General features: G+C 43.9%; 1 protein-coding gene across 2 annotated transcripts in view; it reads left to right on the top strand.

The window, feature by feature from the left end:
• The window catches only part of PKD2L1 (polycystin 2 like 1, transient receptor potential cation channel), a 34,921-nt gene that overhangs the window by 10,584 nt on the left and 664 nt on the right, over positions 1-23,673 (top strand). For both annotated transcript variants that reach the window (XM_069460626.1, XM_069460627.1), the window contains exons 3-15: positions 13,641-13,768; positions 14,236-14,489; positions 15,619-15,843; positions 16,012-16,240; positions 17,171-17,341; positions 17,524-17,705; positions 18,005-18,125; positions 19,322-19,420; positions 19,628-19,749; positions 21,330-21,456; positions 22,261-22,379; positions 22,630-22,753; positions 23,425-23,509. In XM_069460626.1, coding sequence (XP_069316727.1) covers positions 13,641-13,768; positions 14,236-14,489; positions 15,619-15,843; positions 16,012-16,240; positions 17,171-17,341; positions 17,524-17,705; positions 18,005-18,125; positions 19,322-19,420; positions 19,628-19,749; positions 21,330-21,456; positions 22,261-22,379; positions 22,630-22,753; positions 23,425-23,509 — 1,986 coding nt within the window. The remainder of the gene's footprint in view (positions 1-13,640; positions 13,769-14,235; positions 14,490-15,618; positions 15,844-16,011; positions 16,241-17,170; positions 17,342-17,523; positions 17,706-18,004; positions 18,126-19,321; positions 19,421-19,627; positions 19,750-21,329; positions 21,457-22,260; positions 22,380-22,629; positions 22,754-23,424; positions 23,510-23,673) is intronic.

Here is a 23,673-nt window from a genome sequence, read left to right as displayed (position 1 = left end):
CTTGAGCTCAGGAGTTTGAGGTTGCTGTGAGCTAGGCTAACGCCATGGCACTCACTCTAGCCTGGGCAACAAAGTGAGACTCTGTCTCAAAAAAAAAAAAAAAAAAAAAAACCCAAATAAACAAAAACTTTTTGGAGTCCTCAAAATGTTTAAGAGTTACAAAGAGGTTCTGAGAACAAAACGTTTGAGAACCACTGGCTCGGAGACTGAGTTTGAGCTGGTCAAATCAGATTGTTTCATAGCCTGGAGGAAAAGAACAGATGAGACAAAGAGAGCTTATTAGCAAAATGTTCACACCAAAGATAAGATCCTGGGTATTCATGCATTCGTTCATTCAAACAGGTATGCTATGTGCCAAGCCGTAGGTCAAGTGCTAAGGGCTCTGAAATACTTGAGACACATCCTATGCTTTCAAGGAGTAAGAGAGGCCGACATGTAAACCAACAGTGACATGGAGTGTGATGAGCGCTGCCGTGGTGGATGCTCTGGGACCTTGGCAAGGTGTGGGGGATAAAGTAGTGTAGGGAGATCTGGGAAATCTTGTGGATGCCTGAAGCAGGTACTCATTCAGGTCTAGGGCAGGCCAAAGTCATTGCCATTTGCTTGCTTGTTTGCTTGTTTAACAGCATTAAAAATGTTTTTAACTGTTTTTTAAGTCATGGCCAGGGAGGCACAAAGTCATTGGCATTTGCTTGCTTGCTTGTTTGTTTTAAGTGTTGGCTCTCATCCTGGAGGAGGCAGGGGTGGGCCAACTAAGGCCTCAGACTATGAGTATACAAGAGCTTTGTCACAGTCAGAGTCTCAAAGGCCAAGTAAGAGGAAGAAGGTACAAAACAGTATTTCTCTTCATTCCATTGCAACATAATTCTACCCCTTTCCTCCACAAAAAAATTAAACGGGGAATATTGTTATTAAATTTTTACCTAATGCGTAGTCCTTGTTTTTTATTATAAAAGTCCAATAATGTAGAGAATGTTAAAGCCCCTCCCTGTAAGCACTGTTAATAGTTTGGTATACATCATTTCAGCCATTTTCTGGACACATATAAAATATATGAATTTTAGATAAGAAGCTGTGGTTGGCTTACACTAGCAGGATGTGTGAAGGCCACAGCAATGCTGTCTACGTGATGAAATGTCCACTAACGGTGATAAAAGTAGGGCAGAAGGCTCTCCCGAGGTGCTGATGGCTGACGGTAATAAAGTCAGTGCAGGAGGATTTCTTGATGCACTTTGTGACAAATAAACTCAGCAATGACCTGAGTCAGGAAAAGTGATTCCTGCCAGATACCCCTGAGAACTGGACTGGCTCTTCAGGTACCTGCTTCCCTTGCTCTCTGCTCTCTCCCCAGGCACTGGTCCATTTTGCTTTCTTCTTACTTACCTCTGCCCACAATTTTTGACTCCTCTTTTCCCCCCTCTAGTCCCCGGTCTCACAGCCTTTCCCTGTTCTCCTGTTCCTGACACAAGACTATGACTTCTTGAGGCTTTTTTTAAGGGCTCTCCCTACTAGAAACCCCAAGGATTTTTCCTCTTTTGGTTTTTGAACCCCAGGAAAAGTTTGATAAGATGTTTCAGAAAGTTCATGCCCTTCAAAGTGGTAATGATGTAGTTTCTGTTAAATTTTTTAAAAATCAAGCAATTATTAATTACTTAACTATGCTTTCCCTCAATATGGAACTGTTTGAGAGGCTCCTGTTGTGTACTGAGTGAGAAAGCCCTGCAGTAAAGGAGGCGATGCATTTACCTGGGGTGACCAGAACCATCTTCATATAGTCTTCTTGGATGGCCTTTCTTTTGCAACACTTCATGAACCAGTCAATGATGAGGCTACCCTTAATAGACCCAGTACTCCATTCTGGGCATTAGGTGAGTATATGGTTTAAGTCATGGTGTTGATTATCCGGTAATCTTCACGATATCTTATTGGTGCATGTAGTTTGGACTGCACAATTACAAGTAAAGTCCAGGGCTTCTATATAGTGAAATCACACACTACCGACTCTATTACTTAGTTACCTCTCCCTCATCATTGTTAAGACAGTGCAAGAAATGGTGGCATCCCAGTTGGGCTGACTCCCTATATGTGTGGTCACTAGGTTTTTCCTGCCTGGTTTTCCATTGCTTCTGGGTCCACATTTTCAAGGACTCCAGCCTTGGCAGCCTTTACCATCAGGGGCTCCTGTTCTAATGCGTCCTCATTTTCTAGCATTAAATATATTTTTGATTCAGCTGGATTTAAGCAGCAAAAAGCCTTTGCATCTCAGCGCTACATTACTTTCTGTGGCTTTAGTTTTTCCAAGATGACCAGTCTCTGAGATCTATGAGTAAACACAGTACCAATCTGGGCAACATAAGGAGATCTCGTCTCTATGAAAAATTTAAAAATTAGCTGGGCATGGTGGCGCATGCCTGTAGTCCCAGCTACTCAGGTGGCTGAGGCAGGAGGACATAGCTTAAGCCCAGGAGTTCTAGGGTGCAGTGAGCTATGATCACGCCACTTCACTCCAGTCTGGGTGACAGAGAAAGATCCTGACAATAGGAAAAAAAAAAAAAGAAGAAGAAAAAAGAAAGAAAGAAAGAAAGAAAGAAAGAAAAGTCAGTAAGAGCAAGCACAACTCTTCCTCTGTCATGTTCTATGGGAACATATATAGAATCATCACTGACTCATCAGTCAGAGAAATCCCATATTAAGATATTAAGACGAGTCTCTTAGGTCTTACTACAGTTGGTGTCTTCTGCCCCCACAGTGTGCCCTCCTGCTTGGAGACCATAGCTACAAAAGTCTTATGTTTCTCTCATGCCATTGACTGAAGTTCATGTTATGTCTTGAGGTTTCAAAATCCTTCAAAATTAATGCTATTAAGGGTCAATATTTTTCTGGATGATTCTGAAGAGAAAGACTATCCTCAGGACCTTTTACTTCCTGGTTTGACTGCTGTCTTAAGAAAACTCTTCAAGCAGTTCTGAACCACATAATAATTTATAAACCACCAGCTAAAGGCTGTATCAAATGTGTAAGAATCAATTTTTTTTTTTTTGCTCTCTCTTGCGTCTATATTCAGAATCGAATAGAACAGGGAAGTTCTAGCAGCTAATCACAAGTATATCCTTGTGCCCTGTTCCCTAGTCCTATCTCCAGTCTTCTAGGTATCTGATTTCAGTATTCTATCCCCTGAGATCATCTGTTATATTAATTCAGCATGGACAAGTATCTGTAGGTCTGTTCTTCCTGCTGTGCTGAGATTTCAGGCATAGCAGAAACTTTAGGGAGATCACTAACAAGATCTTGGATTCATTTTCCATTTTCCAGACCTTCAGCCTGATTGAATTCCCTTCAACAGCAACTCATAAAACTTTTTGGCCCTGAATCTGATTTCCTAAGAAGACCTTGGCCATGTGTAATCATAGGTTCTCTAGATCTTGAATCTTCCGAACTTAAGCCCTAAAAGGCTTATAATGCTCGTAGGCTGTTACTGAAGTTGTGAGTGTTCTAGTTCTCTCAGTTGTAGTCCCTGTAGACACACTGATGTTAAAGTATGTGCCCTGGTTTTCTACAATCCTTCAGTGCATACTCTGAGGACCCTTCCCTCATTTCCACGTTCCAGCTTTCTTCTGCCTACTGTCCATCTTAGGACACATGAGGTACTTGGAGTCCAACTTGGAATGACCCAATAGCATTAATTAGAGTGTGTGGGTGGGACAGCAGCAGACAAGATGTTGAGAGGTGGATTGCTAAAGGAGCAGGAGAAGGAGGAGGAGGAGGAAAAGGAGGAAGAGAAGAAGGAGGAGGAGGAGGAGGAAGAAGAAAAAGGAGGAGAACAACGACAATAACAACAACAGACTTTTTAAAGGAAGGTCTTTCTACTGAGAAAGGGAACATGGTTCTGTACACCCAGTAAATGCTTTCAACCAAGAGATCTGTGATTAGACTTGACTTTTATTAGGACAGGAATTCTGTGCTATCAGTTTGTTGACTTCAGCTCCATATTTTTTCCCTATGTAGGCAAAAAACATTTTTAATGTTTATTTTCTTAGAAAGGCTCCTTTTGCAAAGTACTTATCTGACATGGATATATTCATATGAATACATGTTGGGATATTGATTTAGCTACAATAACAAGACCAAAATAACAGTTGCTTAAATAAGATAGAGGTCCATTTTTCTCTCACATAACAGTCTGAGGTATAAGAAGCCCTGGATGAATATGGGGCTTCACAACCACATGGGGCCCAGGCTCCTTCTACCTTTCTGCTCTGTCATCCTCCACACACAGCTTCTGTCCCATGCTGCAGCTGCTGTTCTTCCTTCCACACTCCAGCTAGCAGGAAGTAGGAAAGTAGAAAGCAAAGGCATGTTCCATCCTTTAAGGACATGAGCTAGAATTTGTAAGTGGAAGCATTTCGCTCCACTGACATTTCACTGGCCAGAACTTAATCAAATGGTCATCATACCTAGCTGTAAGGTAGGTGGATAATGTGGTATCTAGTTGGACAGAAGTGTGCCCCAGATAAAATTATTTTAGTATGTAAGAAAGGGAGGAAAGGTATTGGGGAATAACTTGCAGCTTATGCCAGATAAGGCGAAAAGAAATCTTGCCCATTGTTTGGCTTTGAGGGTAGCAACAGTTAATGAAACCTGGAGAAATCAAGGCATTAATTGATTTTTAAGACATTAATTGAAATAATCTCCCTGAGATAAATCATCAGGAATATTGATGAGAGCTGGTTCTTTTTTAGCAGGAGTGGATATTAAAGTGCTTAGCTAAGCTATTGTGAAACTGCTACCAGAGGCTGTTGAGGAGGTAAAATAAAGGCTAGTTCCATGGTGTCGTATTTTATTTCACAAGAAAGTAGATTCACCCACTAGAGATAACCATAGACCTCCCCCAACCCCAAATTATTTATATGACCAAAGCCAAGGTGGATCCAGTGTGCCAAGAAATAGAGAGAGATGTTTCAGAGAACTTCTAGCAAGCCAGGTGACAAGGGTCTCAAGAAAAGGCCATCAGAGGAGCTGCAGGATAAATTTAGAGAATCGGTAAAGCCCCAAAACTTCTAACTCTCTAACAGTCGGAGGATCAATGGGACAGAGGAGGCTCTATCCACACAATGACTATCAGGACTGGGGGTGAAAGAGACTCCCAGATTTCTACAGGAGCATCCTCAGTGCATGTCTCTAGAGCTGTCCAGCTTCGGAAGGAATAGTTGGCTTTTGAGTGTCAAAAATTTGAAGGCACGGTTTCTAACACAGGAGTAGTGTAGACATATAAAGGAACTATACAATTGCTGGCAGAAGCACCCCATGCCTCCGAGGTCAACTCGTTGTCAATTAGTTGAAGAAAGGGATTCCATTCCTGCCTCAGGAGAGTGTTGTTGGAAAAGGACAGCTACATTCCATTAAATAGTAATTAGGAGCAGGAAGGAGCTCAGTAGCCTATGATGATCTATATGGCAATCACCTGGGAAAGGAGATGCACAAAGCTTCCGACTGTAGTCAGCACTGCTGACTTCTTATTATTGCTCTGAGCTGGGGAGGCCTCCTAGCAGTTCAAAAGAGAGGACGAAAATATTCAGTCTCTATTATAAACATAGGAATGGATAAAATCAGGTTATTACCCAAGCTCATGATAATGATGATTAATAATAATTATTAGTCATACTTCTTTAATAATAATATATTTATGCCCCACCTACATCTAAAAGGGATCCAAGCCAGCTTCCATTAAAAAGCACAGATATAATAAAATATAGCCCATTAGAACTATAATAAAAAGACTTAGCAAAAGAAGTGGGAAAAGGTAGGAGAGGAAAATAACTTACACCAGAAAGCTCAAGATAAATAAGAGTACTACCAATAAGAACAAAGCCTGAGGTTCCTGGCAGCCAAAGCAATGAAGAAAACACAAATAGGTTTCATAATTCTCATTGCTGAGTAAGAAAAAAGCACACCAGTTAATAAGGAGATGCTAACTCTGGGAACAACTGGCCTTGTCGGATTTTATATAAGGAGCATGGAATATCATACCGAATAAAAGCAATGTTAAAAATTGGAGCTACTTTTCATTTGACTGGCTCCTATATCTGCCTCCCTTAAAATCCGTATTAAATACTCATTTTATAAGGGCAATTTTAGAAGTGGGAAATATATATGTGTGTATATACATTACAATGTATATGTTTGTATGAATGTGTATATATATGTATATATACATATATATGAGAGTGTGTGTGTGTGTGTTTATTCCAAAGATCTGGCTTTATCCAGAAATCAAGCTTGGACAGCCTTGAGGAATTAATGGTAGTCATGTTTTTAGAATAGCATCATCAGTTGACTTGCTCAGCAAGCCCCCTTTAATATAAGGTAAGAATGTATTTTATGATAACTAATGTAGACTTTGGCACAGATCTGCTAAAGTCATCCACTGCCCTCTTTTCTAGCTCTGTTTTCCTCAGAAATAATGCAACCTTTTTGAAAATGTCATGGTTTCCATATAAGTAAGGACTGTGTTACAATGAGGTAAAACCCAAGGAAAACTGCCTTATACCATAGTGGGATGCATTGTCTAGGTAATGAAAGTCCAAAAGAGGGCAGGGTTCAGAACTGATCAATTTAGTGGCTTAACGACATTGTGAAAGACCTGTCTGTTTCTATTACTCAGTTCTGCCAGCTGCACAATCAGTTTCATCATAAGTTTGCCTCTTCTGGGGTTTTTGCATTCATATCTAGTATGAGAGAAGATCCCAAAAGGTTCCAGAAATCTCTCTTCTTGGCTCCTTGGCCTGAAATGGGTTACAGGCTCATCCCCGAACCTGTAATGGTGCCAAGGGAGGGGTCTGTACAGATCTGCTTTGGTCTGAGCTTTCTGTCCAAATCCTAGAGCCAGGGTTGGATTTAACTTCTGGCAACATATATGAGATGATTAAGAAATGTATGATACCTCAAATAAAATTGTGGTATTAGCCAAGAGAGGAGACAATGGGTCTTAGTGAAGCAATAGCAAAGTTCAGTACAGCATCCAGCACCTGGAAATTTCAGCCTGTAACTTGGAAACATACATGTGGAAAGATTTTTTTAAATGATTTTATTATTTTATATTCTATCATTATTATAGCATTAATTAAACTTCATGGAAATGAAGAGAAATAAAATCCACCTATTATACCACTAATTTTTCAAAAAGTCAGTTTTTCCTTCAAGTTTTTACACTTAGCATTTTAAAAAAAATTTCATTGTAATGATAGCATGGGTACAATTTTACATTTTGTTACCATTTCAATCAATGGAAGTATCATACTCCATTAAGTGGCTCAATGATACCATAACTTACTTAATCATTGTCTCTCCATAGGATATTTAAGTTGTCTGAGATTTTTTTATGTTTGGTGAATTTTATTTATTTATTTTACATTAGAGTATTACGCAATGTTTTGATATTATAAATAACCCAGCTGATATTTTTGTGCATGTGACTTTTTCCTTCTTTGGAGTTTATCTATGTCAGAGTATGGTTCCTGATACAGATTTATATACTATTATCCATTTTATACCAGAATAAAGCTTCTTTTAAGATGATTGTCTTTTGAGTTTGCCAAGTGCTTTCACAATTCACCTTCTGACCCAGATATTAAACTCTTTAAATAGCATTTGCTTATAGGGACACCTTGAAAACTTGCATAATCCTAACTGTTTGTATTGAATTTTGGGAGGAGAGTCAGAGTCCCTAATCAGAAGGATTTAGGGTGGTGGAGTGATATATTAATGCAGTGTAGGATAGTAATTAAATTGGTGGCTTTTTGAGTAAGACAGACGAGTTTGAATCACATTCTACTTGCTTGTTATGTGATCATTGGACAAGTTATTTAATAACATTCTGGACCTCAGTTATCTGCAGTGGAGATGGTATTTTCTAATTTATTGGTTTTTTTCAGGATCGTGGAATACAATGTACAGAAAACCAAGTGAATAATAAGTGTCAATAATGGTGGTTATTATTATTGAGCAACTGGTGAATTTACTCCGAGGCCAAGATTAAGAGGCATAATACAGTGTGTGAGGTAGAATTTAATTTCTGTCCAAGGGAAAAAATCAGATACTCTGAATTTTATGTGAAACCATCGCTTACTCTCTGAATCCCCTTCAGAGAATTCATGTCATCATTGTCCTATCTCTGGAAATTTTCTGGGATGAGGCCCTCACTGCCTCAAAATGATAGTGTTGTGCTGACACACTGGCATTCGACATACCGAGTCAAATTCTGACTCCTTCCATTCTCTGGTTTAGCATCACCTTTTGAAACACAAAGAGCAATTCTACCCCTTCACTGGATCTTAAAGGAAGGAACCAGGAAGGCCAGCCCCATCCAGCAGAGGGGACCCCTCCATGTGATCCTCACCAAACAGTCCTTTGCTAACATTCCCAATGGTGAAAAGGATGTTTGTGAATTGACCCACTTCATAATTGGAAGTAACGGTAGTTAGAAAGCACTGCCTTTCATGTAGCTTAAATGTCTCCCCCTGTAACGTCTGTCTCTTGGATATAGTTCTGTCCTTGGAGCAGTACAGAAACAGTCTACTATGGAGGCAGAGAGATCTGCATTTGAATCCTGGCTCCATTGGTTGTTTACCTTGGACAGGTTACTTACAGTCTCCAACCAGAAAATGGGAATAACATCAGTACACACCACACGGTTATTGTGGGATTAAATGAAACAACATGTCAAGCATTTAGCACAGGACACATAGGTGTTATGAGGCAATAGGGAAATATTATGGTCATGTCTTTCTCCTGATATGGAGGAGGAATGATGGTGAAATGCACTATGTTGAGTCCCTGGAAGATTCAGAAATCTTTGAACCAGGTGTTCCAATTAGACAAGCTGGTTCTTTATGGTAAAGTCAAACTATGATTGATCCTTATTACTTGAATAAAATGGAAACTAGTGGGGAGAGGGAGGGAAGGGAGAAACCAAGAAAGATCAACAAGTTGTTTTCAATCTTTTCCCACCACAATGCATCTGAGGGATGTGAGCCCCTTGCATGACTACCAAGAGTTCCTGTGGGCAATGGATTCAGGCATTTTCCCCTGGGGTAATGAGGGGGTGGTCTAAGAACACTGTGTAGTTTACAAAAGCTCTCTCAATCCCAGGGAGGTTCTGAGAGAGCCGTGGGAGGTTTTTTCCCCACTTGTCCACTCCTAATCTTGAGAATCACTGAAATAGATACTGAGGAACACATTGTCTTCTTGACATCTCTATTGAAGTGGGATTGATTGATTGAGCGCAATAGATCAAGACAGTGGTTCTCAAACTGTGGTCCTAGGACCAGTAGCATCACTTAAGAACTTAGAAATGCAAACTGTTGGCCAGGGTACGTTGGCTCACACCTGTAATCCTACCACTTTGGGAGGCTGAGGCAGTAGGATTGGTTAGGGCCAGGAGTTCCAGACCAGCCTGAACAAGAGTGAGACCCCCATCTCTACAAAAATTAAAAAAAAAAATTAGCCAGGCATGGTGATGCATGCCCATAGTCCAGGAATTTGAGGTTGCAGTGAACTATGATCACAGCATTGCATTCTAGCCCAGGTGACAGAGTGAGACCCTGTCTCAAAAAAACAAACAAACAAACAAAAAAAAAACAAATCATTGAGCCCCACTCAAACCTATAGGAATCTGTGTTTTATTTATCTGTTTGTTTGTTTATTTATTTTTGGAGACAGAGTCTCACTCTGTCCCCCCAGGTAGAGTGCAGTGGTATCATCATAGCTCACTGGAACCTCAAACTCCTGGGCCTGCCTTAGCCTCCTGAGTAGCTGGGACTATAGGCATGTGCCACCACATCTGGCTAATTTTTCTATTTTTTTGTACAAATGGCAGGGTGGGGGGGGGGTCCTCACTCTTGCTCAGGCTGGTCTCAAACTCCTGTGAGCTCAAGCGATCCTCCTGCCTTGGCTTCCCAGAGTGCTAGGATTATAGGCATGAGCCACTGCAGCTGGCCCAGAATCTATGCTTTAACAAGCCTTCCAGGTGATTCTGATGCATGCAAAAGTTATCAGTGGGTTAAGGAAAGGGGAGAAAGACAGGGGAGCTGGAATTATCACTCCATCTAGCAACCTTGGGTTTCCCCTCCCATGCTTTTGGATTCAGAATGCTGCAACCACCATGCCTGAGGCCTATCTGATGTTCTGGATGGATTAGGGAGATTGAGTTGTGCCAGCAACATTTCTATCCTTACACAGTGTTGGGGTTACTGGCCAACTGTGCTTGTTTGTTAGACCAGCCAAGAACTGGCTACATTTCTCTTACCCAAGCTTTGTGTGAATTGATTGTTCTCTTCTTTGGAGTAAGGAATGTTCCAACCTCTTTCCAACATCTACTAAATAGAAGTTGTCCTTAACTATTTCAATGACATTGCTGTTACGGGTCAAATATAGAGTCAAAATGCTTTACTCAGTTTCAAAATGTAACTTATTTCATTCTACCCTATATTATGCTTACTTTTTATTTTTCCACTGTGCAGCTAACAAACACTTATTGAGAACCTATTAAATACCAGGCACTATGCTAAATGTCCTTGTCCCTGAGGAGCACACAATATGGCTACTGGAACTACTTGTTGGGTAGCCTAAAAGGTATTATGTTCCCCATTTTACAGATGAGAAAGCTGAGACTCAGAGCTAAGTCTATACTATAAGTGGCAGAGCTGAGATTTGAATCTAGATCTGTCTGGCTCCAAACTCATGCTCATTCTACTATACCAAGTTCATTCTGGGACATGTCTTCTCCAGTAGAACTTTTTAAGGATGGGAACCATCCATGACATCTAGCAAGGTATTTTGTACATGGTAGAATTTGAATAATGTTTGTTTAATGAATATAAAATATATCTTTAAAATAATTCAGGTCGATAGACTGATAATATGGGCTACTAAGTATCAAAATTGGGGGTGGCAGAAATACTCAATTTGGGTTTCATAAAGTGGTGGGAAAGTATCCCTCATCTCATGAGATTGAGTACTAAATTTATAGAAATAAGAATTAAGAAGGAAGAAAGGGTGTTTGGATGGAGAGAAAGTGTTGAATATGTACTAAAACTAGTTTAGAAAGTTCTTAAGATTGCTTCTTGGTCTTTTCTATATGTATGCACTTCAATTAAAAAGTTACTGACAAGAATAAATACTGAATTTCTGCATGTCAACAGGCATTTGACCAGGTGAACCAATTTTTCTCAGAAGATGTAGTCTTTACTGCCTAATAATCAGAGATGTTATACCTCTATAAATGGTTGACGAGCAGGTCAGAGCAGTTTTAACTCCTGGCAGTAACTTAGAATCAAAGTAGACAAAAAGCTATAGCAATGAGTGCCATCTAGTGGCCATTCAGAAGGTGTAACAATTTAGTCAGCCTATGTCAGTAGGAAAAGTTCAGGTCACACTGACCATCATTTCTATAATAGAATAACTGCATGGTGGGCTCTCAGCAGACAGAAGTTTGATTTCTAGTGGGAGCTCATTTTCCAGATCCATAAAAGTTGAGTCTGAGTCCTTTTCCAGATACTAAGAACAGGTAATCACAGATTTGGGTTGGAGAGAAGTAAAGCCATATCTTGGACTTTAAATAGAGTAGAATGGGGAGATGTTAAAGTAATAATGTTTCCTTTTCTGCTGACTTTCTCACCCTGGAAAGGTATAACGTTAGTGCCTAATCTGGGATCGTTTATTGGCCCTCCTTTCCTCCAAGACCATAGCCCCAGTCCACCCCAAGTCATCGCAGATGAGGTGGTGGGAGAAAACGTGGCCCAAGATCTGGAAAATTCTTAAAGGAAATTACTCACAAGAGGCTGACAGATCCTACTTTCAAAATGTTTGATGTAACTACAGACTTACAGAAATTTGCAAGAAAAACACAAAGAATTCTGATACACTATACATTTCACCCAGATTTTCCAAATAGAAACGTTTTTGCCATGTTTTCTTCTCTCTCTCTCTCTCTCTCTCTCTGTCTCCCTCACTCCTCCCACACACCTGTTTGAGAGTAAATTGTAGACATAATGCTCTGTTATTCCTAAATATCTTAATATATATTTTCTAAAAACAAGGATATTCTCTTATCTAAGTCAGAAAATTATCTCTGATCCAGTACTATCATTTAATGAACAGACCTTATTATAATTGCATCAATCATTCCACTAACAGCCTTTATCACAAAAGAAAAAAACTACGTTCCAGGATCGCAGATTATATTTAGTTGTCATATTTCTTTAGTCTCTTTTAATCTTTAAACAATTCTTTAGTTTTTTTTGCCTTTCATTACCTGGCCAAAGAATTTGAGTAACAAAATAAATAATAACAAATTATAACCCATAGGAAAAATAAACAAGAATCCGTGAGTTCAAATTGATATACATAAATGAATAAGTAAACGGGAAAGAAGAGAAAGCTCTTCCTGAAGAGAATGCCAACTAATATATGTAGAAAGAATTATGAAAAAAAATCACCATTTGACAGCTACCTTAGTTGCCAGATTATTAAATCAGGCAAAAGTCATTAATGGATGCTAAAACTATTAGATGTAGGTTAGTGAGTAATAGGATATTTGCATAGTTTCAAAGTATCTCCCCACAAAATACATATTAATCACAAAGAGAAAAATAATAGGTTTACATTGAAGAAATCTGGCAGACACCACCTAAATAAAGGCTCCAAGTGGACATCACCAGTACAAGGGAACAAAGAGACAATATGTACCTCCTGATATGCACTGAGAAGGACACCGCATCACTTCTCTGGTATTTCTCCCCAAAATGCATAAGATGAATTTTAAAATGAGGAAACATCAGATTAACCTAAATTGAGGGACAATCTATAAAATAAATGGCTTATGCTTTTCAAATCCTGCCTTTTAACCAGAAAACTTAGAGCTCCCCTTGCATAAAGCCCTACTTTATGCACTTGGAAGTAGGTGTGTATATTAGGGTGGTTAAGGGAGATTTGGTTCTTCAGGGCGAAGGTCAGGTCCATTTGGATCTGGGAATGCTCTGAGTCCCTCTCTCAGGAGACGACTGTGCCCATCAGGATGCACTCGTCACACCTGGGCCAGCAGTGCCATGCCTACCTGCTACTCTCATGGCTATAGAGTCATTGACTCCAGGAGCCAGGAGACCATATCTCCCTTGTAAGGTGTTTGGCCAGGGCCTTGAACTCTGAAGGAAGTACTCTAGAATTTGGAGGCACTTTCCAAAGGGCATAAATGCAGAACAAATAAAAGCAAGCATTACCTAATGCAGAAGGCAGAAATATCTTGGCTCTAGGGAGTAAGAAATAGGAGTTAAGCTGATTCAGGAAGAGAAAAGTAAAATCTCATAATCACAATGTAATTTCATAACAATATCATGAGACAATTACTGAGTAGAGTTCAGTCTTTCTTAGGTGAGTTGGAGGAGTGGAGGAGACTTTGCAGCTACAGCCTTTCCATAATGCGTTTCCTGGTTTCCTCAATGCCACCATCAGCCTCCCAGCCAACCCCGGGTAGGGCTGTCATCTATGTAGCATCTCTGGGCCGAGGACCATGGGCTTTCCCATCTCCTCTGGGAAATGGTGATGGGAACAGTGAGAAGGACACAGCCTCTTGGGTTGTTTTTTAGTGACCTATGGAATGACAAGCTCCAGTGCTTATTACTACACCAAAGTGATGTCTGAGCTCTTCTTACATACCCCGTCCAACACTGGAGTCTCCTTCCAGGCCATCAGCAGCATGGCAGACTTCTGGGATGTAAGTATGAGACCTCCTCTACCCCTCTGCTCCCCTTCTCAATGGCCTGAGAGAGTTTGGACCGTGAGCTAGGGAGATTGGAAGTGAATCAGCCCATGTGCCCAGAGATCAGGTCAGTTAAGGATCAGGCTGAATCAATGGGTCAGGCTGAAATAATGGGTTAGGCTGCAGTTCAGGTGGAGGTAGGTGAGGGGTCAGGATGTTGATCAGGGAGGCAAACCAGGAGTTATACTAGTACTGAGAGTCAGAGGTAAGGCTGAACTGCAAAACACATTTTAAATGAAGAGTAGGGCCATGCTAGGTCAGGATCTGGTCAAGGTTCCTTGGTTAGCTGAGAAGTCCAAAAAAAAGGCAGACTGAAGACAAGTTGGGGTGGGAGTGGGGGTCAGGGAATGAGAGCAAAGGCCATTACTTGGGTAGAGGGTCAGGATGAGGCTGGGTAAGGTTCAACCCAGCCTGTGGTCCAGTTTGCCCAGGGCCCCTTACTGGACAGTTTGTACTGGACCAAATGGTACAACAACCAGAGCCTGGGCCACGGCTCCCACTCCTTCATCTACTACGAGAACCTGCTGCTGGGGGTTCCGCGGCTGCGGCAGCTGAGGGTCCGCAACGACTCCTGTGTGGTGCATGAGGACTTCCGTGAGGACATTTTGAGCTGCTACGACGTCTACTCTCCAGACAAAGAAGAGCAACTCCCGTTTGGGCCCCTCAATGGCACGGCGTGAGTGAACCCCCACCAGCGTCGCAGGGCTTGCCCTCTGAGCATGACACCATCCCAAGGTGTGGGAACCACCTCCACTGAGGCTTAAGGAGCCTTGGGGGTACTTTAGGGGGCTTGAGGGACATCTCTCTGTGACTCTGGGGACCTTGCTCTATCACTCAGGAACAGAGGAGGTAGGTTAGCAGACAGAGCCATAGCCTCTGTCAGAAACACACAGGTCACATCACTCTTACCCTCCCCTGCAGGTGGTCCTTCAGGTGGGGGGAAGCACGTTCTTGCCCATGGGGTTATGTCCTTGAGGGTATGGAGACTGGGTGAAGGTGAAGAGTCTGACCCTCGGGACTGAGAGAGGGAGCAGGAAGGGGTTGAGGATGGATGAGGGATTAGGGAAGAAAGGGAAAAGGGTGAACAGGACAGGAAAGAAGGGGAGGAAATATGGGCCCAGGGCAGAAGTGCAGTGCATAGAACAGAGAATCATGGGGTTCAGCAGCAACTTGTATAGTCGTGGGGCCAGAAGGATCTTTTCTGGATTGTACAATCCAGGTGCTTCCCTATGGGGACTACTCAGGTTGGGGCCAAAAGTGGGGCTTGGCTTTGTCATCCATAGTCTTGAGTGACAGAGTCAAAACTTAGGAGATTTACATTTGAGTTTCAGTTCTGTCACTATGTAGCTGGATTATCTCAGAAATCTCTGAGTCACAGTTTCCTCTTCTGCAAAATGTGGATAATATTTGCCCTCCCTTTTCAAATGGTTGTTAGCATCAAACAATATATGTCAAACATATATTATATAACACATACATTATATAATATATGTTTTATACATAATATGTTATATATAATATATTTCACATAGACACATATAATATATAATGTGTTATATATATTTCACATATATACTATATATAATATATGAGGGCTGTCCAAAAAGTATCCAGCCATTGTTAATATAATGAGAATGGTTACATGGCTGGATACTTTCTGGACAGCCCTCATATAGCACCTATTTTATATATATACACACACACATAATGTATGTGAACCTATAAAGTCCAGACAATTATAAAGTGTTGCCATTGCCTTGGGAGATGAGCTTTTGGGCTGGCTCAGATGGCATTTTCTGTGGCAGGTGGACATACCACTCGCAGGATGAGCTGGGGGGCTCCTCCCACTGGGGCAGGCTCACCAGCTACAGTGGAGGTGGCTTCTACCTGGACCTTCCCGGACCCCGACAGGCCAGTGCAGAGGCTCTCCGGGACCTCCAGCAGGGGCTGTGGCTAGATAGGGGCACGCGGGTGGTGTTCATCGACTTCTCAGTCTACAATGCCAACATCAATCTGTTCTGTGTTCTGAGGTGAGCCCCCTTTCCCTACTGCATCCCCTCATCCATGGATCCTGACTCCTTTTTCCTGTGCTTGAGACCCTTCCCTAAACTTGTACCTAATGGTGGGGGTGGAGAGGAGAGGAGGTGGGAGGACCTGTCCTAGACCAGGTCCCCCTAGATGTGCCCCTGCCCCCACAGACTGGTGGTGGAGTTTCCAGCTACAGGAGGCGCCATCCCATCCTGGCAAATCCGCACAGTTAAGCTGATCCGCTACGTCAGCAACTGGGACTTCTTTATCATCGGCTGCGAGATCGTCTTCTGCATCTTCATCTTCTACTATGTGGTGGAGGAGATCCTGGAGCTCCACATCCACCGGCTTAGCTACCTCAGCAGCATCTGGAACATACTAGACCTGGTGGTCATCTTGGTGAGGGATGGATATCTTGGACTTGGGACATACTGGGAGGATGGGGGAGGCGGATCCACTTTTTTTTTTTTTTTTTTTTTTTTTTTGAGACAGAGTCTCTCTCTGTTGCCTTGGCCAGAGGGCAGTGGTGTCAGCCTAGCTCTCAGCAACCTCAAACTCCTGGGCTCAAGCGATCCTCCTGCCTCAGCCTCCCAAGTAGCTGGGACTACAGGTGCACACCGTGATGCCCAACTAATTTTTCTATTTTTAGTAGAGACCTGTCTCGCTCTTTCTCAGGCTGATCTCAAACTCTTGAGCTCAAGCGATCCTCCAAACTTGGCCTCCCAAAGTGCTAGGACTCTGCAGGTACCCAGCCTAGGATCTACCTTTACAGGGGTCCTAAGTCCTCCTTCTGACTTTTGGTCAAATAACTGTAATAACTCTCTAAGCAAGAGGCTGATGTTCCCCTGGCCCTGCCCTTGGAAAACACTGTCTCTCACATCTCCTAACCTCCTCACTTGTTTATGTACTTAATATCCTGTTCCTCTCACATTTTTGGCCTTTATGACCTGTTCCCTTGAAACCCCTGCCTTTTCTCTTCTTTATTCAAATATCCTGCCCCTTCGTCTTCATTCCTTCCTACTAACAGGACACATTGGTTTCCTGACCAAGGCTGGGAAGTGGTGAGAGTAGAGGAAATAAATTTCTTGGTTCCAGTTCCCTGTGGCCCTTCACAACCTACTTGTTTACCACTGGCCCCAAAGCCTTCTGCTGGGCTCCCAATCATCCTTTCCAGTTCTATTTGGACCTGAGATAGTGAACAACTCACAGGGAAGGATGTTTTTTCCCCACCTGTCTTACCTACCCTGGCTCTTCCCTGGGGCCTCAACTTTGAATTTCCCTCGAGATCCCTTTGATTCCTCTGATGCCCCCATGACCCCTATGTGACAGCTCTCCATTATGGCCGTTGGCTTCCACATATTCCGAACCCTGGAGGTGAATCGGCTGATGGGGAAGCTCCTGCAGCAGCCAAACACGTATGCTGACTTCGAGTTCCTCGCCTTCTGGCAGACACAGTACAACAACATGAATGCTGTCAACCTCTTCTTTGCCTGGATCAAGGTACCCTGGGGGTACCCATGCCCAGCTCTGCCCCAGAGCACTCTTTCTCCCTTCCTTAATATGTGTCTCATTTTGCTTGTCTGGTTTGGCAACTCCTGTGGCCTCTGCAGGCCCCTGGAGTTAACTTTTCAATGCTTCTCCCTTTCTCTCCTGTACCACTTGGCTCGACATGGCCCTTCCAGATATTCAAGTACATCAGCTTCAACAAAACCATGACCCAGCTCTCCTCCACGCTGGCCCGCTGTGCCAAGGACATCCTAGGTTTCGCAGTCATGTTCTTCATTGTTTTCTTCGCCTACGCCCAACTCGGCTACCTGCTTTTTGGGACCCAAGTGGAAAACTTTAGCACTTTCATCAAATGCATGTGTGTGTCCTGCCCCCTTCATTCCTCCCTGGCCCCTCACCCTCCAGCTCCATGGGTGTGTGTATCCTTGGGGAAGACAGGTAGATGTGTGTGGGTGTGTTCGTGCTTAAAGCATTTGTGTGAGAGGCTCCAGAAGCCATGGTGTGTGCTCAGGTAATCTATGCACCCTGCTCTGTCTCTATCAGATTGGGCTGACGTGCAGTGAGGGGTCTGTCTGTAGTTAGGGAAGTGGGATGAGGGTGCGGATTGGGGTCAGGGTTTGGTTAGGCTCTGGGTGAAGCTTAAACCTGGTCTCTCAGTTTCACTCAGTTCCGGATAATCCTTGGAGATTTTGACTACAATGCTATCGATGATGCCAATCGCATCCTGGGCCCTGCCTACTTTGTCACCTATGTCTTCTTCGTCTTCTTCGTGCTCCTGGTGAGGGTCTCTCTGAGAGGTGGGGACATAGCCTACAGGGTGGAGTTTTGGTCCCCATATGTCCCCCACTCAGGATTATGATGAGTTTCTCAAATCAAGGATGGAGAGTGTGTGTGGGGGTGGGGTGGGGGGGGGTGGACTTTTGGATGTTCTGAGAGCTGGCCAGCACAGTCAGTTTGCAGGTTTGCAGAGTATAACGGAACCTGCAGACACCCTTAGTAAAATCAAACCCACATCCTCTAAGGATGGAAAGGGAGAGTAAAGTGCCTCTTGAGGAGAAGAGGCTACATCTGGAAGCTGCTATGCCTGTTCTCCAAGACTCCCCTTCCTCGGGAGACCTCTTGCTGATTGCTACTGCCACTACTTGGTAGTTCTCTCTGCAAACCATGAAAGATCTGGATTTGATTTTTATTAACAAGGCCAGCACGTTTCTTTTTTTTTTTTTTTTTTTTTTTTTGAGACAGAGTCTCACTTTGTTGCCCAGGCTAGAGTGAGTGCCGTGGCGTCAGCCTAGCTCACAGCAACCTCAAACTCCTGAGCTCAAGGGATCCTCCTGTCTCAGCCTCCCGAGTAGCTGGGACTACAGGCATGTGCCACCATGCCCGGCTAATTTTTTCTATATATATTTTTAGCTGTCTATATAATTTCTTTCTATTTTTAGTAGAGGTGGGGTCTCGCTCTTGCTCAGGCTGGTCTCGAACTCCTGAGCTCAAATGATCCGCCCACCTCGGCCTCCCAGAGTGCTAGGATTACAGGCGTGAGCCACCGCGCCCGGCCCAGCACGTTTCTTTATTTAATCAAAGGATAGGGATACAAACATGGATTGGAGGTCTATGGTAAAGAGAGCACAATTGTACTCTTACCTTGAAAAGTTTCTGGTTTCAGTGATTGGCAGGCCTTAATATGGAGGAGGTCTGTGGCATCTGTGGGGGTATTGCTGTGGTGAGAAAGGTTGCTGCAGCCACTGAGATTCGGGATACCAGGGTGATGAGGGAGAATGATTCGTCCCTAATAGAATTGTGCTGAAAGGCTGGGCTCTGAGGACCCTGAGAGGTGGGGATTGGTGGGCTGCAGAGCTGGGGTTAAGAGCATCAGATCTTTTAGGAACATATGTCTGGGATAAAAATGGGGTCAGTGGGCTCAATGCTTTCAGTGGGTCTGGAGGTGAGGACCCAGGTCCCTGCCTTATCCTCCAGAACATGTTCCTGGCCATCATCAATGACACATACTCAGAGGTCAAGGAGGAGTTGGCTGGACAGAAGGATGAGCTGCAAATTTCTGACCTCCTAAAACAGGTGACCACCCAGTCTCTCTGAGCTGTACATTTGCATCAGGGTCCGGGTCCTAGGCTCTGTGTCCTGATCTGTTTCTGACTGGTATAGGGGCCTGTGCCCTGTGTGCCTTCGACTTATCCCTGGAAGTATGGCATCCTGTGGGTGGGGGTGGGGTCCAGGGGTGATGAGAAGCCTGTGGGAAATGGTGCCTATCCCTTTCCCTTTCAGGGATACAAGAAGACCCTACTACGGCTGCGTCTGAGGAAGGAGCAGGTTTCAGATGTACAGAAGGTCCTGCAGGGTGGGGAGCAAGAGATCCAGTTTGAGGATTTCACCAACACCTTGAGGGAGTGAGCAGCCAGAGAGCCAGCCTTCTCTGATATTGGTCTATAAGTCCATGACCCTCAACTACAGGGGTCTATAGGCCTCTGATCTTGACTTGCAGGCTTCTGACCTTTGCCCGTGGGTCTCTGATTCTGATCTTAAGAATTGTGCTCTTGGTTTAAAGGTCTCTGACCATGGTCTATAACATTCCGGACCTTGTTGATCCACTCCTAGGACTACTGTAGTAATATAAGTCCCTAATCGTTTCATATAACCCCCACTCTCAAAAAACTCTGATCTTCCTTCATTGCTTTCCCACAAACACTGTTCTATTCCTTTATCCACTTCTTCCCCAATCCCCAGTCAAACATATTAATAAACATGGAGTCAAAAATATTAATAAACATATATTGTGAGCACCAGCTGGAGGCCAGGGATTGAGTAAGGGACAACATAATGAGAAAAAGTCTTTGTTCTCCAGGAGCTCATAGACATGTAAGCAAAAAAACTGAATCACAGAATGAATTCAACAATAGGGCCGGGCGCGGTGGCTCACGCCTGTAATCCTAGCATTCTGGGAGGCCAAGGCGGGTGGATCGCTTGATGTCAGGAGTTCAAGACCAGCCTGAGCAAGAGTGAGATGCCGTCTCTACTAAAAATAGAAAGAAATTATCTGGCCAACTAAAATATATATAGAAAAAATTAGCCGGGCATGGTGGTGCGCGCCTGTAGTCCCAGCTACTCGGGAGGCTGAGGCAGGAGGATCGCTTGAGCCCAGGAGTTTGAGGTTGCTGTGAGCTAGGCTGACGCCACGGCACTCACTCTAGCCCTGGCAACAGAGTGAGACTCTGTCTCAAAAAAAAAAAACAAAACACCAAATAAAACAATAGAAGTGACTACAGGAGAGGTCATGGAGTAAAGAGAGTGATCAATTCTATCTCTGAGCTCAAAGGAGGGCTTCCTGGAAGAGGTGATGTCTGAATAGGGTTTTGGAGGATGAATAGCTTATCAGCAGAGAGCAGAGGAAAGCCATTCCAAGAAGAGGCAAAAGCATATACAAAGGCCTGAAACCAAGCAACATATACAGAAGTAGTAAGGAGTTGAGCATTGCTAAGGTATCAAATAAAAGGTACGTCATAGCAGGAGATGAGACCAGAGAAATGGGTAAGGGCTACACTGGGAAGGGCCTTGAACACACCACCACTCTATCCAAAGAATAGGGTGTCCAGAAGGGATTTTAAGCAGGAAAGGGGCATATTTAGACCTGCATATTAGAAAGGTTAATTATGCTAGTTTCATGGAGGATGTATTTCAGGAGTGGAGGTAAAGGGAAATCTGGGGGGTGTCAGGTTATTTAGGGGCACAGAGATTTTGCAATAATCCCTTTAGGAGTTCACAAGGCCCTGAAACACACAGCAGGAGTCAGGAGAGGAAGAAGAAATAGATTCACGTGATTTCTTGGGGGTAAAATTGCTAGACTTTGGAGATATTTCTTTCCTGAAAAGCAAGACTCTTGCCAAAGTCTAGGAAAAGAGTGGGGAGTACATAATTGAGAGGTCACAGCCACAACAGGGCAGAAGTCATTTCATTGTCCTGTTCTCTTCAGACTGGGACACACAGAGCATGAAATCACTGAGCTCACAGCTGCCTTCACCAGGTTTGACCGAGATGGGAATCGCATCCTGGATGAGAAGGAGCAGGAACAAATGCGACAGGACTTCGAGGAGGAGAGGGTGAGCCAGGCTGATTGGTGGAGAGAGTGTAAGGAAACTGCTCACCGTCTCCTTCCCCCAACACACCCAGGACACAAACCCAGACTGAAAATCTTCCCATAGATGGGGAGGAAAGAATGCTCTAGAATGGTAGTTCTCAAACTGCTGCACATTGGCATATCCTGGGGAGCCTTTAAAAATCCTCATATTGAGGCCACATACCCTAGACCAATTAAATCAGAATTTCTAGGGGTGGGACCCAGACATCAGTATTTTTTAAAGCTCCCCAGGTGATTCCAATGCATAGCCAAGGTTGAGAGTCATTGCTCTAAAACACAGTGTTGGGGGAAGAGAGTATTTGCCCAAGAATCCCTGATAATTCCCTCTGAACATGTGGGAAAATCTTCTCCTTGAGATTTTCAACCTCTCTTCCTCACTGCCCCTACTCTGCCTTCTCCATACCTAGCCAGGGTAGACCCAAAAAAGTCAAGGGTGGAGTGACAGTAGCCCAGAAAGAAAGTGCCAAGAATTCTGGTACTGTCCCTCCTCTCCTAAAATGAGTTGGCCTCTAGTGAACACTTCACCAATCAAGGCTTCAAGGAGCTTGTGTTTTCTTTCTTTGGGAGGTGACTCCCTCTTCAGAGGCTGGTCCACCACCGCCACCATTGGTCCACCTATTGTCTCCAGAGTCTGGGAGGGAAGGGGAATAGCAAGAACTGGAATCCAAGGCTCAGTCCTGAGAGCCCATTAGAGCAGATGCTAAAACAGGAGCTGATGGCTTCCCAGGGTCATCTTCTCCCCTCTAACCTCTGACTTCCTGATCAGGTGGCCCTCAATGCTGAGATTGAGAACATGGGCCGGTCCATTGCGAGTAGCCTACCAGGCGAGTTGGGCCCAGAGGCTGCCAGAGCAGGAGGCTGGATTTCAGGAGAAGAATTCTACATGTATGTACAGTCAGGGCCCCAGGGCTGGCTGTGTTTGTAATATTCTATCTTGAGCTTTTACCACAACTTTCCAATTCACCATCCTAGTCCAGGGAGAACCTCTGATCCCCTTTAATTCTCCCTACAAGGCTGGGTCTTATCTTCCTTGTTCCAGTCCAGATACATGCTGTTCTGTTACCCCTGCCTCTGTAGACACCTGGACCCCAGGCACATATTTTTGCTCCACTAGTCTCTCTCAAATCCTTCACAGGCTCACAAGGAGAGTTCTGCAGCTGGAGACTGTCCTGGAAGGACTTGTGTCCCGGGTTGATGCTGTGGGCTCAAAGCTAAACATGCTGGAGAGGAAGGGGTGGCTTGTTTCCTCCCCAGGCATGGTGAGTGGCCCTTCACCTGGGTCTTCTTAGCTCCCCACAGCTGAACTCTACCATCTTTTCCATTTAGTGGGTGGGGGAAGAACATTTTTGAAAGACATATGTTCTCAGCATGCTGGGGAAGCATGTTCCCAGTGGTCAGTGTATCAGTGGAGGTGGGGTGTGGAGATAAGGCTTTGAAGTTGGCTGCCCTGGCCTAAGGGCTGCCTTGGCCTCTAGGAGATGGTCTGTGTCAGTCTGTTTGGGCTGCAGTAAAAAACTATCATAGACTAGGTGGCTTATAAACAACAAAAGTTTATTTCTCATGGTTTGGGAAGCTGGGAAATATAAGATCAAAGTGTCTGCAGATTCAGTGTCTGGTGAGGGCCCAGTTCCTGGTTCATAGACAGCTGTCTTCTTGCTGTGTCTTCACACGGTTGAAGGGGAAAGGGAGCTCTCTTTTATAAGGACACTAACCCCTTTCATGAGGGCTCCACACTCATGACCTAATCAGCTACCAAAGGTCCCACCTCCTAATGCCTTCACCTTGGGAGTTAGGTTTCAACATATGAATTTGGGAGGGACACAGACATTCAGTCTACAGCAGTCTGGGTTCTCTGGAATCAGATCCACAGAAAAGGAAAGTGGGACACATAATCTTCCTTCAAATGACCTGTCCCTTTTTCTTCCAATAGGAGGAACAAGCCATTTGGGAGCACCTGCAGCCAGCCCCAGCTGTGACTCCAGCCCCCTGGGGGGTCCAGGGTGGGCATGACAGTGGTGGGGGAGGAGGCCTAAAGCATCAGACAGCAGGCTCCTCTCCCTCTGCCTCCCCAGAGGCCCCCTCTCCACACGCCCTCCACTTCTAGAAGAGCAGTTGGCACCATGGCTATTACAGAGCTCCCCCCCTGCATCTGGCCCTTTGAGCCAACATTTCTGTGTGT

This window comes from Eulemur rufifrons, chromosome 28 (assembly GCF_041146395.1).
Source record: "Eulemur rufifrons isolate Redbay chromosome 28, OSU_ERuf_1, whole genome shotgun sequence".
Lineage (NCBI taxonomy): Eukaryota > Metazoa > Chordata > Mammalia > Primates > Lemuridae > Eulemur > Eulemur rufifrons.
This window is presented reverse-complemented; position numbering and strand designations above follow the sequence as displayed.